Consider the following 18,553-nt stretch of genomic DNA (forward strand, 5'->3'; position numbering starts at 1 on the left):
ACTCTCTTGAGCTCCAGACTTTAGTCTAGGTTCTATCTCCACCATTGCACCTGAATAGTCTAGTTGACTGTTGATGGTAGCCACCTGAATATTTATATGACCACTCTAAACTCAAAATGTTCAACTTGCCACTTACTAAGTTGAGAAAACTTGGAATCGTCCTTGAGTTCCCTCTCTTTCCTTGCTTCCATCCTCATACGTTACCAGTCACTAAGTCCTATAAATTCTACTGCTTTAGTATTTATCCTACCTGTCGTCTTCTATTTGCTGTCCCCACACAAAGCTTTGTGAAGATGCTTTTGGGTGAAATCTAGGAAGAGGGCTAAGTTCTACATCTGAGTGGCTGTTTGTGGAATAAGGACAGTTGGAAGCTCATCCATGAACATCATTAATTTAGCATAAGTGGAAGTTCAGAGCTAGAGGGGACCATGAGAACATTAGCTCCCCAGAAATACGAAGAGACTCTGAGTTGGCTGTTGGGCTTGCAAATGAGGTGGAATCGTTGCTCAATCCAGTTTTAACCTACAGCTTAAAAGTCAGGGAGAGCTCAGCTAATATTTGTGTTACATACTATCATGGTGACTTTACTCTTGTTTGTACAACTTCGTCTCTCCTAAATTTATCAGTAAGAAGTCATTTTGAGGTCAGAAACTCTTTGTTGTCATTATATCTCCAAGACCTAACAATGGCTGATATACTTAAGGGTCCTCATTAAATTAAATAAAAGAATAATTGTCATACTGACATATATTTATTGAATTCAGAAAAGGTAAAACACTAATACTTGAGATAGGATCTCCTGTTTCATTTATTCCCATGTCTAATATACCAAAAATATAAACATCATAAAGATTACTCAATAGCTCATTAAAAACTGGAAAACAACAGTAACTATAAATTACCAAACATTTTCAAAGTGTCAAGAACTTTTCATTTAAGTCCTGATAATAAACTTACCACATAGATATCCTTATCCCTATTTTATAGTGGAGGACACTTATTTTTTTGAGAAGCTGAAAAATTTGTCCAGGACATCATGGCTTATAAGTGGCACCAAAGCCCATATATTTTGTACTATACCTGACTGAGTTATTGAAGTTGTCTTAAACATATTCTGTAAAGAGAAAATATGGCCTAAGCTGCATCTTTAAAAAAAAAAAAACTAAAACTAAAGCTAAAATAACTTAATCAAATCTGCTGGCATAGTTTCCCGATCACTAAGAATTGTTCTGAGCATTCCTTAATCAAAATAGGCTAACTGCATCTAGCTACAGAGTGTGAACCAGGAATAGCAGGTTGCATTAGCCATACTGTCGTATATTTCACTCATGGCACTGATTAAGTTTTGGCACTGTTTCCATGCATAATTAAAAAAAAAAGAAAAAGAAGCGCATATGTGTAATAGCAAATGGAGACAGTTATTCAAATAATTCACTGAAATAGGTCCAGTTTTACATCTAAATATTTCAGTGAAAATGCTTTGAGGAGCTGGATGTTCTGAATATTTGTGTCAACTGAATTCCCCACCTTGCTGCTAGGTATTGATAGAAAAACAGCAAAGGAAAGGGTTTTTGTTTGTTTTTGGTTTTTATTTTTTTTAACAAGGGGATGTTGAGCTGACTTCACATCTTCTTAAAACAAAAGTAAGATATTCCTTGACATGTTATACAGGTCTAGATGGGCCTCTATTATGTGAGCAGGATTAGAAATTAATTCAATAATTATTAAAGAAGTTTACGGATGCGAACTTTTCTTCATTTCCATAAGAATTTACTTATGATGGCAAAACAATAGATAATAGAAACATTGTACTTACTTATTTATGCCCAAAAGGGGATCCTTGATCTCTTACACCTACCCAACCTATCCATCCCCACTTTTTCCCATTTCAGTTATGGCAAATTCATTTTTCCAGTTTCCCAGAACACTTTGGTCATCCTTTATGCCTCTCTTTCTCCAGAACCCCCAATCCAATCTGTCAGGAAATCATACTGATTTTGAAATTATAGCCAGAATTTAACTAGGTCTTATGGAGTCTACCGTAATAACCCTAGTGCAAGGTACCATCACTTCTTGCCTTGGTTACTGCAGTGAGACCTGTGCTCTACAGACTATTTTTAACCTGGCAGCCAGAGTAATTGTTTTAAAACCTAAACTACATCCTGTCAATCTTCTGCTACCATCCTCCCTGCCCTAGGCACATAGGCCTTATACCACCTGGCCTCCTAGTACCTCTGTGACCTCACATTATACTATTTCTTTTTTTCTGTCTTTCTTTCTTTTTTTATTCTGGGTCATTGTTTTTCAGGTAAAATGGCCTCTGGCCACTTCCTGCAACTTACTAGGCTTGTTTCCAATTCAGGGCCCTGGGCTGTTTGCACCGCCTTGAGATACCTGCAGATATCTCTTTCTTTAGATATTTGCAGCTACCCTCTTTATCTTCACCAAGTTATTATTCAAATGCCGCTTTCTCAGTGAGGCCTACCCTGCTTGCCCAATTTAAAAATGAACAATTCTCCTATTCCACCAGTACTTTGTCTCATTCTTTATCCCTTCCCTGCTGTATAAAATTCCCCCCCGTCCTGTTACATCCATGGCTTTCTAACATATTATTTTATTTAGATGTTTATTTAGTTTATTGTTCAACTACTCCTACTATGTTTGATAAAGGCATAGATTTTTGTCTGTTTTGTTCACTGCCATATCTGCAGCTCCTAGAATAATGTCGGGCACATGGTAGGCCTACAATAATTATTTGTTGAATGAACTAATAAGCACCCATCACCTACACTCAGTGAATAGACCTTACCTTTGAGGGGAGAAATGCAGAAGTTGTTTGTTTCCAGAACGAGAGGATTATATATTGGATTCCATGGGAATGAAAGCAGCTAAGTTTCCACGTGTCTAGAAAGTTCAGGGGCTCTTTGAAACCCTGATAGTCTACGATTCCTTTCCCACTCTAAATTTGAAACCATGATCATTTTTTCAGCAACCAAAGACTAATTTTAAAGATCGTGGAGTGTTAAATCTGCAACGAGAGGTCCCTAAGAGGATGGATCATGATTGCAGTTCTACAAGCCGCTCAGAATTCTTTTTTTTTTTTTTAAAGATTTTATTTATTTATTTGACAGAGATAGAGACAGCCAGCGAGAGAGGGAACACAAGCAGGGGGAGTGTGAGAGGAAGAAGCAGGCTCCCAGCAGAGGAGCCTGATGTGGGGTTTGATCCCAGAACTCCAGTATCACACCCTGAGCCGAAGGCAGCCGCTTAACCACTGCGCCACCCAGGCGCCCTGCTGCTCAGAATTCTTTTTTTTTTTTTTTTAAAGATTTTATTTTTATTTATGTGACAGAGAGACAGCCAGCGAGAGAGGGAACACAGCAGGCGAGTGAGAGAGGAAGAAGCAGGCTCCCAGCGGAGGAGCCCGATGTGGGACTCGATCCCGGAACGCCGGGATCATGCCCTGAGCCGAAGGCAGAGGCTTTAACGACTGCGCTACCCAGGCGCCCCTGCTGCTCAGAATTCTTAACAATTCTTCTCTCATCACTGTATTGCTCTTTTTAATTTGAAATCTATGAATGTAGTTTGGAAGGTATGGGAAGCCAATTTGATTACACCTTGAATAATTATGTGATGCAACCCCCCTCCTGTATTTCAATAGGTTTGATTAGTGTATATTTTTCATTTTGGTCTTTTTTTTGAAGTGCATAATATCAGTTGAACATCCATGTCAGCCTACAGCGAGAGCCTTGAATATTCTGTACTTTGGGGTAGCACAAATATATTGAATGCTGAAATTATTTTTACCATTTTAACATCCATTCTTAGGTCGTTCCTTTTAAAGGAGCATAGAATTTTAGAGCTACAAGGCTTTCATTCATCTGGTTTGATTACCTTCTTTTATAGACATGAAAACGGAGGCCCAACAATGCTAAATAACTTGCCCGGGTACCACAGAACTGAGTAATCTTTTTGCTCAGAACAACTTACTCTAAAAGTAAAGGAAGCTGGAATTGAAAAATAGTTCTTAATATCAGCAAATTAATTGAATAAAGCAACAATTGCAATCTGCAGTTCCAAACAATATGCAGTTCTACCCAGTTTATTTCCATGGTGACTTTATAAGCCACTATTTGGAAATCGAAGGCAGAGAGAACCAAAGAACAAAATAATTGATAAATAAGTAAAGAAAGAGCTTCCTTCAGACATCCTAATAAATAAGAGTCATGGATCACAAAAGAATAAGAATTTGCAGGTCACCTGAAGTGTACTGTCTCTATGATATCCACATGAGGAGAAGAGACCACTTCATCATAGAGATGTTTCTATATTAGGCATAGCTTCTGCTATCTGGAGAATTAGGGTTTCTTTCATTGCCTAACCTAATCATTTGTAGGATGCCAAGAGGCATTTTTACTCAGATATCTGCACTTTCTTTTTTTCACTAGTGACTCTATATGAAGGTTATTATGCCAGAAGAATGTGAAAGTCTATGGTAACAATGCTTCATTTTCCTTTAACAGCTCTGTTTAGGGGATAGAGACATTTTTGTGGTGTGATGCATTCACTTGGTCTCCTGGCATTTTCTCCACATGCTTTGGAAATCATGTATTTTTCTGAGAGGTGGTAGTCGTGAATGTCTTAATTTCAGCAACAGCTTCATTGTTTTAGCTTTGTTATAATTAAGATACCCTAGTAGCCTCGATAGTTTTGGATACTTGATATTAATCTAATGGAAGATATTTTGACCCTTTGTGTACAGCAGTGCTCTCAAACTACAAACAAAATTATGGCTAATCAAATTTTTTAAATGGATTTTAATAGATTCCAGGAGGTAGGAACACTAGGATAACACATGTAACTTCAAAGCTAAGATCTCTGCCAACAGCACAATTCGCAATTTCCTAAGAGTGAATTTTTGAGTTCCTTCTACCAGTGCCTCATTTAATTCAGTTTCCGTGCTCCATGGCTCACTTTCATTAACTCCTGTTGTGTATGATTATATGTAGGTTAGACACCAGTAGCCTGAGAGTAAGAAGATCTGGGTTCTATTCTGAAAAGCTAGGTCAAATCTGGCCTCCACGTGATACAGGTAAAACTCCCATGCAAGTAGGATGGCAACATTAACTGAATGTAATTTTAATTGAAAGGATCTGGTTCGGGTTGTATTTCCTTAGATGTAATATCAATTTTTCTCTTCATTTTCTCCTAATTATTTTCTTGGTAACATACTTGAAAGGGCTTTTCAAATACTGTATAAATCGGTTTTCTTTTGTAAGAAATTACAACAATTCTGTTACTTTCCTTTCCTTATTCTCTACACTTTGCCCAGCATGGCATTAAGCCCTGATTTACACATTATGATTAGGTTTTACATCATACATATATTTATTATTTTGGAAATTTAAGTTTTGGCAAATAGTAAAGTGTTGGGGAGATTAAAGAGAAGTAAACACAAAATTAATAGTAGACTCAACTATGACCCAGAGGAAATATTCAAATAAGTTGCTATTTTAAAAAATGTAAGCAATTAGGGAGAAAAGATTATGTCAGAACACAAATATTCATAGGCAAGAAAATAACTGAAGCTACAATGCTTTAAAAGACTTGAAGGTTAGTCGTTGAATTTCTGTGAAATACTTTATAATATTTGATGTCACAGGAGTGGATGTAAGCATGGATAACTGTTTTCTTTCCTAAACAGCTGAAAATAATGTGGAAAACAAATAACAAGCCTTCTTTTACTGAAGTAATTGACTATTGTATTAAAGAACTACATCCGTATCACTCAAATTGAGGGCACAGGTCAGACAGCTCAATAGTGGGGGTGCAAGATTTAAAAAGGAGGAACAGGCCAAAATCCTAAGGAAAAATAAAAATAGGATCATCCAGAAACAACCACCACCACCACCAAACCACCCTTTGATACAGAAAAAGAGTTCAATTGTAAAAACGTGGTCGTTAAATGCCTGAACTTGGTAAAAGGAGTCTGGCGGGGGGAGTTAGGGGCATTCATCGTGGACCATCTTCTCGCACCGCGTCTCCAACGATTTGCTGCAGAGGCAGTGTGGGGAGTGGTGGTGTTAGGGAGCCTGCGGAAGAGATGGAGTCTCAGGGTCCCGGAAACACCCCGGCACTGAGGTCCCTTGGGGGAGCGGGTCTTTTTGATCTGCTTCCCTTCCCTATTCTAAAAGCACAATCCGGTTAAGACCCCGATTCACCGCAGTTCCTAGACAGAAACTTACACAGGCCAACCTCTGCCCTGAAGCCGAACACAAACTTCCAGTGTAGGTCACCCAACCGCTCGAAAACCCTAGCCCTCTCAGCTCCATTCTTAAAGAACGGCCTGGCCCTGGAACACCCTTCGATTCTCAGCTTAACTCCACTCCTCTCCCAGCAGGCCCCGCTGCCAGGCCCCCCGCCCGGATCAGGGTGGCCCGCCGCAGGGAAAGCGGCTGCGTTCCACGACGCCCCGCCCCCCGGCGAGCGTGGCGGAAGTGGCTTGCTCGGGAAAGGAGACCACGGCCACCTGGCCGAGCGCGCATGCGTCAGCGCCCGCGCCGCTAGTGGTGGGGGCGTCTGCAGCGCTCCTTCCTCCGTCTCCGCAGCCCCCGCCCCACGGAGAGTCGGGCTCACGCCATTTTGTGCCCCCCCACCCCTGCCCCGGCCGAGCCACCTTCTCCCTTTCTACACTCTCAGCCCTCCACCCCGCCCCTTTCCAAGCGTGTCCCGGGCCGCCGCAGCAGAAACCGCACCATCTCTCCCCACATTCTCCACGCGGGACGCGCAGCCGTGCCTACAAGTGTTCTTAAAGCAGAGGTTGTAGGGGGTGCGGGGGGCGGTGCGGGGCGGGCGGGGAGAGATCTGCGAACCGGGAGGGACGGCGCGCGGCGAGCCCCGCGTCTCTGGGCCCCGGCCCCGCCCTGGCCCCTGCCCAAGGGCGGCCGCGGGGGAGAAATGGGCGTTTGCGCTCAAAGGCTGAAGGGAGGACGGTCGTGTGAGGCGCTGGCCGGGCTCGGCACCCGGTCCTCCCGCCGAGCGTGGAGCTGGCTCTTGACTCCTCCCCGTCGGCGGGTGGGCGTGGGGCGAGGGGAGCTGGGCAGGCGAGCGCGAGCTGGCGTGGCTGGGGTGTATTAGGCGCCTTTCGCGTGTCCCGTAGCTAGTGTTTTGCTGGGAAGAATCTTTAAAGAAGGAAATTGCTTTATGGGCCGGGTGGAAGAAGCGTTAAGTAGCGTTAGGAAAAGTGTAGCATCCGGGAAAACGAAAAGCTAAGCTGTTCTCTGTGGGCTATGCCCACGTCTGTGACCCCCTAGGGGTCGGTGTTCCGGTCTGTAAATGGGGGTAGTAATAGCCTGGCTCAGAGCTGTCAGGATTATGAGGTAATACAGCACCGGGCACTGATCAATTACATGTTAAGTGTAATTAATATTAGTCTCCATGTTTTAAAAAACTCAGAATGACTGTGAACTTGTTCTCTAAGTTAAAAATCAAGACGCTTGAAGGTCCGATAATCGAGAGTAGATTTATAGGAATAGTGGAATGTGATATCTGACACTCGGAGACGACACTAACATGTGTTATTAATGTACACGTGAATAAATTAGCATACCTTCGTGAGGCTTATACAAACTTTGAACTGTCGTTTGAAAGAAGTTAGTGTATATTTATATGGGAGGAAAGGACCTAGGGTTTTAGTGTATGTTAGGAGTCAGAACTTTGGAAATGGAATTGAGTTAGCCCTGCAGAGATTTACTTGACGACCAAATTGAGGACGGAACTCCTGGAATTTCTGGTGGATGTTTCAGAGAGACTGGATTAGACTGAATATGAGAACAGTTTTTTGATGGTACTTTGCAAAAAGAGAATGCAGTTCATTGGACTTCATTCATTATTGCAAGTTTCTTATCTCTGGGAATATTCAAGCAAAGATCTTGAGCAGCCTATATCTAGAGCAGCAATGTCCAATATTGTAGAACTTTCTGCCATGATGGAAATATTCTGTAATCTGTGCTGTACTAATAAGGTATCCACTAGCCTCAGGTGGCTTTCGAGCACTTGAAATGTGGATAGTGCACCGAGGAACTTAATTTTAAATTTTGTTTAATTTAAATACAAATAACCACAAGTGGCTGGTCACTGACTTATTGGACAATGTAAGCTTAGAATTTAGACTTTGAGATCCCTTCCAATTCTTGATTTGGTTGAGTTTTAAGTCAAAGAAGACAACTCTTGGAACATTTATTGCCTTAGGGGATCATTATATTCAAATAATGCCTTTTGCTCAAAAACTATAGTTCAAAGCATGGGTCTGTTAGTATTTATTTACAGCTTGACAAATTAAAGCAAATCATTCTTTTGACTCCTTAGGTTGTACAGCTGATGCCAGATTCGTCTGGAGAGCCATAGCAATACTATCCGGCATTTCCTTTAATCATTATTGTACTGTATTGTGACCATGGATTTTCACTATCTTTTATCATTTTGGTTAGGTTTAGTGAAGACTTCAACTTTTTTATTCCTGAAGTTTTTTTCCATTTGAAAGATGGTGGTTTTTTTGTTTTATAACTTTTGTATAATAAAGCAAGTTGATAGTTTCTAGTAGTAACCTTGAGCATTGGGCCATTTTATTTTATTTTTTAAAGATTTTGAGAGAGAGCTCTAAGGAGGTGGGGGAGACGAGCAGAGGGAGAAGGGAAGCAGTCTCCCCGCTGAGCAGGAGCCTGACCTGGGACTTGATTCTAGGACTCTGAGATCATGACCTGAGTGGAAGGCGGACACTTAACTGTCTGAGCCACCCAAGTGCCCCAGCTTTGGACCATTTTAGAAATAGTTTTGTGGTTATTGGTATTCAAAACTTTTGAAGAGATAGTCTGAAACTTGGTGATATTTGTAAGATTTCTTTCTTTGATATATGTAGATCTGTTTTTTTCTTTTTTAAGCAAATGTCTATAAAGTTAAGCTTGAAAATAAGACTTAAAAAAAACTTTTTTATAGATAACATCCTTCACTCTGGCCTGGTGGCTGTAAAGTGGTGTCCTTAGTCTCAAGGCTGAAGATAATTGTTAGATCTGGGCCAAAAACTTAAAGCTCATGGATTAAGCAATATACAGAGAATAGCCTATAACATACAAATCAAAATGGGTTGGTCTTATACAGCGTGATTGTATAGCCCATCTTCCTGCCACAGTCATTGTTTAGGGCCTGTTTGTCCTGGCATAATTATTAATAGAGTCCCTTTCATATAAAAAATGTCCCAGTTAGCGCCACATAAAAATATGATCAGCCTACTTTTATTCTTGTTGAAATTTGCAATATGTAATTCTAGGAGGATTAACCATATTGCAGTCTCACAAATGTACTAAAATATTGAGAGAATTGTTGCTTGTGTGCTTAAATAATAGATAAGATATCTGGAATAAGGCCAGCAAGTGACCTGTCCATTTAAGCTGCTGGTAATTACAAATTGTTGCTTCTCTCCTTCTATTGAATGGATATCTTGGGCAGCTTGATTTTAGTTTTTTCCTACAAAACTGATCTTTTGGTGTAGGAAGCTGCAAAGAAAGTCAGACCATGTCAATGAAATCAGAAGACTGAGTATTCTTGTTGAAAATGATACCCATTTTATTTTATGGTGAAGTTGAATAGTGAAGTTGGTCAGAAATCTTCTAGTATGTATTTAAAATGTTCAAGAAGGATTTTGCTTATAGTTCACTTAAATAGTAAAGAAAAATACTTCAGTCAAATGCCTTATTGTATTAATTTATACTGTGGTAGGTAAAATGTTTTATTGAGGGTCAAACACTTGGTTTGAGTCCTTACTCTGCTGAGGATTAAAGGAGGTAATCCATGTGATGTGTTCCTTACAGCAAAGCACATAGGAAGTAAGTGCTCAATAAATATTAGTTGTTTTAGCCTTAAGTTTATTGATTTTTTAAAAATAATTTATTTGACACAGAGAGAGAGCACAAGCAGGGGATGCGGCAGGCAGAGGGAGAGGGAGAAGCAGACTCCCTGCTGAGCAAGGACCCTGGGATCATGACCTGAGCCAAGGGCATATACTTAACCAGCTGAGCCGCCCAGGTGTCCCTTAAGTTTATTGAATAAAAGATCTGGAAGAGTTATTGATGTCCTGAGATACATTGTGGATAGGTGCAAAGAAGTACTTAAAACTAATTCTGAAAACCTAAGTTTAGTCCTTCTCTACCATATTCTCTCTTTGTGACTTCAGTTAAGGTATTTAACTTCTGAGTATCAGTTTTTTCTGTAAAATGGAATTAGTATCTCAACTCATCCCAGTCTTCTCACAGGATTGTTGAAGACTTCAGAAGAGAATTACACAAATTGTCTTGCTTTACAGACATTTTATTATATTATCGGTTTTGTCTCAGCTTTTCATCCTACTACCTCTAGTGAAGACTGACCTTAAATCTGCAAAAATTGTTGTATGGTTTTATTTGTAAAACAGCATACTAGGCACTACCTGAGGTTGCTCTTTTTAACAGTACTGTAAATCATGGTATTGGTGCTTTACTGATTTGCAATATATTTTCTTTCTTTCTTTTTTTCCCCCAAGATTATTTTAGGGGGGGAGGGACAGTGGGAGAGAGAATGCTAAGCAGACTCCACAATGAGCAAGGAGCCTGACTCGTTCCCAGGACCCTGAGATCATGACCTGAACTGAAACCAAGAGTGGATGCTTAACCGACTAAGCCACCCAGGTGCTTGTGATATATTTTCTACACAAAACAACTACATACTACTGCTAAGGAAGACCCAACATTTTCGTGGGCATTTGATGTATTCCATCTACTGTGCTAAATGCTTATCTCATTTATTTACCCAAACATGTCATTCCCACTCAATAGGTGATACCAATGAGCCTCTTACTTTCTAGAATGGATCTGTTAGGTTTTCGGCATTATACTGCCTCTGATAATATCTGGCTGCTAGTGGATATTGAAGGTTAAATAAGGTAATGAATATGGAAAGAGCATGCTATCTGGCACATGGTATGTAGTAGCTGCTGAAAAAAATTGTTCAATAAATTCATAGGACAGTAAATTGAAGTAATTTATGTGAGTGTACTTCTAAATGCAAAATACTATACAAATATAAATTATTTTAAAATCTTGAAGCGTACTCTTGCTGTTTTAAATGCTATAGAGGTCTTAAATGACTGAAGATTGTATATTTCACTTCATATTATTTGCTTCTGGATCTTTAAAGGAGTACTCCTAATCATAACATTCTTTCTCTGAGAATATATATGTTTAATGATAATACTTTGTGATATGTTTTTAAGAAACTGTAATTTTGCTTGGATTCTTCTTCTTCTTCTTCATCACGATCATGAACTGAGTGCTTTCTACGTACCAAGCACTGTCCTGAGTGCTTTATATATATTACTTCATGTAATCTACAGGAGGAGTATATTTTTAACCTGCATTTTAAAGATGAGGGAACTGAGGCAGGGAGGTGATGTGACTTGCCCAAAGTCACATGGTAAGTGTTTGAGCCTGTGTTTGAACTCCAGAGCCCAGCTATTTACTGCTAAACTGTGAGTCGGCATAGACAGATATTTCACAACAAAGTTCACTATGACAAACACATTGTGGAGGTCTTGTGAGTTACTTATGATCAACTTTTATTTGTATGTTCCTTGTGGGATAGTAGAAAGAACTCTGGACCAGAAGTCAGGGGACCTCAAGTTTTAGTCCCAGCTGTATCACTAAATAGTGATGTGTCTTTGGACAGTTCAAGAAACCCCTCTGGACTTCAGTTTCCTCACCTGAAAAATGAGGGATTTGGATGACATTAGTTTTTTTCAAACTGTAGTTCTGAACCTCAGATGTCTTTGGTCCCCCTCCCGCCAATTTGTATAGTTATAGTTTTGTGTATTATAATTGTTTATCCATCTGCCTAAGATTTACTTTTAAGCAAAGAATTCCTGAACTTTTCAAGTCATCAGTCTCTAAGATAACTTAATGACAAGTCCCCTGACTACTTACTATGTGTCCGATTTCTCAGTAATTTCACATTATTTAGTGTTAACGGATATAGGCATTGTTTACAAATGAAAAAAACTTAGACACTAAAATGGGAGATTCGTGAATTTTTGTAAAAATACGTATGTACCTGGACAGAATATTTCAGGTTATCAGCTACCTGTGATCAAAACCTGATTTTTGTTAGACTTGTGACCTTTACCCAGTTTTTACTCTCCCCTTCCTCATTGGTTGGGGATAATACATGCCTTGTAGGGTGAGTGTGAACAAATGTGAACTAATACAGGTGAAAGTCTTTTATAAATTCTGAAATGCTTATACAAATTCAGCGATTTTTTTTAAAGGATAATTGTATGATTAAAGTCATACAATTTTTTTTTTTAAAGATTTTTATTTATTTATTCGGCAGAGATAGAGACAGCCAGCGAGAGAGGGAACACAAGCAGGGGGAGTGGGAGAGGAAGAAGCAGGCTCATAGCAGAGGAGCCTGATGTGGGGCTCGATCCCACAACGCCGGGATCACGCCCTGAGCCGAAGGCAGACGCTTAACCGCTTGCCACCCAGGCGCCCCTCAGCAATTTTTTACATGCCTACAGCAAATCTCTAATTCCTTTTTCTTTTTAATCACATGAACTGTGTTTTTAACCACAAGAGATAGTTTATTGACTTGTTTATATTTTAAATAGACTCCTTGTAAGGTTCAGTATTTCTAGAATGTGAATCTGGAGTGGTGGAGAATCTTGATGTTTAAGAGAGCTCCTTTTTTGGCATCCTTGTCAAATACGCTTACTATTAAAAATGTAATTGACTAAAAGTTTTTGCATTTATCTGAAAAGTTAACCATTAAGTCACTCAAATGATATTTTATGTAAAAGCAACAGTGTTTTAATATGAGAAATGTAAGCTTGCCATTTTGTCAGGGTTTGAATGTTACGTACTTTAGGATGATTTGGTAGGCACATTTGCAGTGCTTTTCAAGAACTGTTTTTGCAAAGAATAAAAATTTTTTTTGAAACTCAATATCTTCCTAAGAGAGTACTGGATATGAAAGCACTTGGACTAGAAACCTGTATTAAACTGAGACTAAAGAAGAAAAACGTAATAATACAACTTCGCGGGTCTCTGAGCAGTCTGTCACTGAACTCCTATATCTGTAGGTTAAAAAAAAGTAATTGCGTATGTAGCCAACAGGATATGTAAATGCACAGTTTCTATCTGCCTATTGAGAATTTTCATGGTTTATAGATGTTTTGATAATCTTTTCAATTCAGATATATTTCTTGAATGCCTGATACATGGTAGCCACTGTCTTCTTTATAACACTCCTCTGAGAGAGGCAGAAATTATTCTTGACAGATGGAGAAACTGAACTTGAGAGATTAGTTGGTCCTTATTTTAAGATTCTACTGTATTGATTAATTATCCTTCTTAGCACAACCCTGTGACCGTGACTAATTTCAGTTTTCTGCCTTACAACATCTGTCATAAAACTTCTACAGAATTTCATCTCCACTTGAATGTCTAATAGTTATCTCAGACTTAATGTGGCTCAAACTGAACTCCTGGTTTGTTTGTTTTTTCCTTTTCAGTTTTGCCGATCTCAGTAAATGGTACACCATCCAACCTGTTGCTCAGGCCCCAGACTTCAGTGTCAACTTCAGAGTCATCCCTGACTGCTCTTGTCTGGTCCATCAGCAATCAGCTCTGTCTTCAAAATATATGCCAGAAGTCTCACCACTTCTCACCATTTCCACTTGTTCCACTAATTCAGGCCACTGTCCTCTCTTGTCTAAACAGCTTCGGTAACTTTCTGACTGGTGTCCTTGCCTGTACCTTTGCTTCTTCATAGTATAATGTCACAGCAGTGAGAGTTACCTTTTTAAAACCTAGAATATTTCAGGGGTGCCTGGATGGCTCTTGATTTTGGCTCAGGTCATGATCTCAGGGTCATGAGATCAAGCCCCATGTTGGGCTCTGCACTCAGTCAAGAGTCGGCTTGGGATTTCCCCCCACCCCTCTCCATCTCTCCCTGCCCATGCCCTGCCTACCCCCGTGCTTGTGTGTGCATGCACACACGCTCTCTCTTTCTCTCTCAAAAATCTTAAAAAACCCTAAAATATTTCAAGTCTGTTCCTTTTTCACAATTCTTTAATAGTTTCACATTATATTTAACTAAAATTTAACCTCCATGGCCTAGAGTGCTTTATATCATTTGGCCTCTCGCTGACTCTCAGACCTTATTTTCTACTACTTTTCCCCTTTGTTTCCTTCACTTGAGCCACACCGGCCTCAGGATCTTGGTACTTTGCTATTCTTTTTGCCTGGAAGTTCTCCAGAGCTCCCTCCTAGGCTTCGTTCAGATCTTCTATTAAATGTCACCTCCTGGTTGAAAACAACTTGTTTGTTTTCATAGCATTTATCACTACCTGGTATTATATTCATATGCTCGGCTCCTGCATTATAACATCTTTTTGTCTAGCTCTGTCATGACCGTGTCCTGAGCTCTTACAACAGTGTTTGGTCTGTAGTAGGTGCCCAGTAAAGAATTAGGTGCATATTGGATTTATATAAAGAGGTGCATTGAGTATAAGAGGAGGGAATCAGGAGAAGGTGCAGTGGCTTGGGTAGAGGGAAGTAGAGGGAGTCAGTAAATAAAGGCTTTTCGTTTGTCTGTGAAGGAGGTGGTGCAGGTGCAGTCATCTGCCAACAGTTGGGGAAGTTTATTAAACTAAAATGATGTGTGCGCACTGAAATATTTAATGCTAAACAAAAGAATTAGTAAATGAAAACATTAGATGACAAGGAAAGGAGAATTACTGATGATCATCAGTCTGGGAAGTCTTCTTAGAGATCTGGAGCTTAGGTTGGGCTTTTTTAGGCAGCTAGGATTTGGGGAGGAAACACAAGGTATTGCAAGTAGGAAGAACCTGGGATGGTTTGGGAGATACTGAATGTTTGCTTTGACTGCTATAGGAAAGGAGGCTGCAGAGGTCCTGTGGGACTGATTTTAGAAAAGTTTTGTCCTCCAGGTGAAGGAGATCTGTTGGATGCTATGAGTAGAGGAGGAACAAATATTTAGAATGAGTACTCTGGAGACTGTAGGCAGAATTAATTAGAAAGGTGGGAGATGGGTTTAAAACATACTGTAGTAGGGGTATTTATTAAGGTGAGATTGGAAAGGAAGAGATTGCGTTATAATTGCTTTATTGTAAGAAAATATGCCAGGAGCAGATTGGCTGGATGTAGGCAGGAGAGGAGCTGGCGAATCAAAAATGCCTTGGACTTTTTGAACTTCTGTGACTGAAGAGTAGTGTTGCTCTTAATTGAACTGGGAATATTGGACAGTGGAGCCGGTTTGGTGGGGGAAAATATACCAGGAAATAGTATAATATATTACAGAGAAGAGTTTTTCTGTCTATCAATATGAAGCCTTTGATTACATTAAAACCGTGATTCTCTGTTCACAGTATCGCTAATAACTTGTCATTTGGATCATTGGGTGTTCCTTATGAAAATCTGTAGCTGCTTATCCGTACTAATTAGAGTCAAACTGCTTTTGGTTAGGAAGTACTTATTCCTGTTCCAGTAGTTTTTAAGAAAAATAATTGCTCAATGAATGGTAAGGGAGAATATTTACTATCATATTGCTTTTTATGGTGCTTCAGAATTTCCAAAGCACTTTAACTTCTGCACTTTGATTTTATAGTTATCCAGTGACAACGGGATAGTTCGGATGTGCTATTCACTTATCAGTTTTTTGTTGTTTAATGCAGTTAATATGCTTTATTTTCAGATTGTAACAAGTGTTATAAATCTCAGGACAGTTTTTTCGTAATAATTGACTGGGTCTTAGCTGCTCCTCTTGCCTCATAGTATCTTGTGCACTATCTCCAACCTCATTCCATTGACTATATCTGATCTGTTAATTTCAGTAGGCTGTGAGTAGTAAATGGCAGAGACACGTCTTTCTTATCTTTGTATTCGTTGTTACACTGTTTGGTAATTTGATCATTCATGCAACATTTACTGAGCATCAGCAGTGGTAGGCAGTATATTAGGTATTAGAATGACGGGATAAACAGCATCCTGTCATTAAGCAGTTAGCAGTTCGATGACAAGGAAATAGTTAAGGCTGTAATGTGAGAAGTGCTATTATGATTGATGCATCTTATTTTCGGTCTGAACTCATTTGATATGGGATAAGTGAATACAAATGATTTTTAGTTATGAAAATAACAATTAGCAGTTTCAGAAAAATTGGTATCGATTTCAAAATAGTTATAAATTCTATGTGAATCATCTGTTCTTTGGATTATTCATGGTATGTTGCTTCTGTTTTTAGCAGGTAATTGTATGGACTCTTGAGCTTTATACCTTCTGAAGTCCACTTGAAGTGGGGCTGGTTGGAATTACCATTGTGTTATCCCAGATACTAGGTATAGAAGTGTAAACATTTTGTACACTTAATTTTTTTTTTTTAGTTTTTACATTCTCAGTGATTGAATGAACATTTGATGTTATTTTTCACAGCAGGAGAAATTTACATCATGATGTAACTTGAGGTTTTTTTTTTTTTTTTAACAGAACCAGAATGTAGTGTGTAATAGTGTTGGCTTAACCATAATTGCTTCCTGCCTTTGGAGTTCTAGGAAAATGAGAATGTTCTGATTGTAACAGTTTTCTATTAATTTATATTATGTGGGATGTTGAGCTTATGAATGATTGGAATTGGAACTGTGTATGCTTGGAATCAGTACACAGGTCTGCTGAATTAATTTTCCTCAGCAGTGATGTAATAGAAGAAATGGTAAAACATTCCATTGTCTTTTAATAAATGGGTAGACTGTTGGATTTCATGATCCAGATATTTATGTTGTTTTGATGGTGCTATAACTAGTAATAAAGTTTCAACTCTTTGAGGTATTTTAAGCCAAAGATAATTTCATGGTATTTCTTGTTTGGTCGTTTAACACCAAGTATATGAGCTATAATGAGAAACGCGGTAGTGTGTTCATTATATTTTTGTTTAATTCACGATTGTAATGTATATGTTTACTACACTTAAAAAATTTTTTTGGTGTATTTTTTGAAGGAAAGAGTATATCCTTAAATTCCATCATTTTAAAATAAAAGATGTCAATTTTTCTACTCTGGAATAGGATTTTACAGGTGTTACATAGTATTGGCTCTTGACTTAATGATCAGGTTTAAATATAAGTATTAATCAGAGATGAACTTACTCTTTGGGTTCATATTTAAACTCTGGCATGTTGAAATAATCTAGGTCTCCATCTGCACATCTGAATTCATTTTGTAAAATATGGCAAACAGCTGCATTTCAATTGAAAGCTAAAACAACTGCAGGACATTAACCCATTGAGAAGATTACAGTAGGTTTTCAGTTCCATGTTAAATGTATTTATTAGAGAAAATTGACTTGAGTGCTTCTGCTTTTAACTGACTTTTTTTTTAATGTCTAGGAGAAAGGAAATAAAGCATTGGGATGATAGGACTTTGATGTGTAAAGAAGTTATGTCTAAAGAAGTTAATTATCTAAATCAAACAAAATGCGGGTACGGGAAATAATTATTTTAAACATTTTAATGAGCTATCAGCTCATCATGTCAGAAAAATGTTATTCACCTGTTTGATTTAAAAATTAAATAACTTGACTGTGAAAGGATGATCGTGGTTATAATAAACTAGGATTGGGACCTTTTACCTCTTACCAATAAATCCTCTTGATGTGAAACATTTGCAGTAGGGGGACAACTGAAGAGAGCTGTGGTTTTAATACAAATTTACTTTCTGAAGTGTCTCCTCTTCAGAGAGTGTTAAAGCAGGGTGACTGGATTTGCAAAATGAAAAAGGGGCAGATTGCTTCAGCAGTGTCACGGGACATTAGGTCACAGGATCGTGCCACAGACTGGCATGTTGATCTGATGTGAGTCAACTTATAACTGTTTTTGGAGGCTGGGGTTAATACATAAACTTTGAGTTTAATGGTTTCTCCGGGACATCATATCTTTGCCAGTGTTCTGGTGGGACGAGGGAAACCATTTCTAAGGTCCTTGAGAGAGCCAGGTTCCTTTTTTATCACTGTCCTGATTCTGTCGGACTGTTGCTAGAAGTCATTGGGTTCCTGCTTTCTGCCCTCAGTCTTGGATTTGGGGATGTGATTTTTTTTTTTTTTTTAAACCTGAGTTCTCACGGTGATGCTTCTTTTCCTATATTATTTGTAGAAAAAAGTACTTACTTTAAAAGTCTGTGTGAAAAAAAAATTGAGGATTGAAAAAAAGTTGATGGTCTTTCATAGCATTAGCTTCTTTATATGTTTTAGAATTTTGGTTTTCAGGCTCAATTTGAGTCAAAGGTTTTTCTTTCTCTGCTCTTTCATTTGGCCTGGCCCTTAGGGACCCCAAACTAGACCAAGGCTTATGTTGGCAAGATAGTTGGCCTTGCCACAGAAAGATATTGGGATATTCCAGATGGAGCGAACCAGCCAGCATGCTGCTCATCTCAGACCTCTGTCCCGTTGCCTTCTCTCA

General features: G+C 38.9%; 2 protein-coding genes across 10 annotated transcripts in view; one reads left to right on the forward strand and one right to left on the reverse strand.

The window, feature by feature from the left end:
* The window catches only part of RUNX2 (RUNX family transcription factor 2), a 318,305-nt gene that overhangs the window by 260,687 nt on the left and 39,065 nt on the right, over window positions 1-18,553 (reverse strand). The gene's annotated exons all lie outside the window — the stretch shown is intronic.
* The window catches only part of SUPT3H (SPT3 homolog, SAGA and STAGA complex component), a 533,155-nt gene continuing 521,221 nt past the window's right edge, over window positions 6,620-18,553 (forward strand). Inside the window, exon 1 of one of the 4 annotated variants that reach the window (XM_045801650.2) lies at window positions 6,620-6,819. Coding sequence is in view for 3 of the 4 variants with exons in the window: in XM_087857062.1 (XP_087713188.1) it covers window positions 17,573-17,578 (6 nt within the window). In the remaining variant the exon portion in view is untranslated. Of the gene's footprint in view, window positions 6,820-17,481; window positions 17,579-18,553 lie in introns of those variants that run through there. The other 3 variants (XM_087857062.1, XM_087857064.1, XM_087857063.1) reach the window with 3 other exon arrangements.

Source organism: Ursus americanus, chromosome 29, assembly GCF_024610735.1.
Source record: "Ursus americanus isolate L20-20 chromosome 29, mUrsAme1.1.p, whole genome shotgun sequence".
Taxonomy (NCBI): domain Eukaryota; kingdom Metazoa; phylum Chordata; class Mammalia; order Carnivora; family Ursidae; genus Ursus; species Ursus americanus.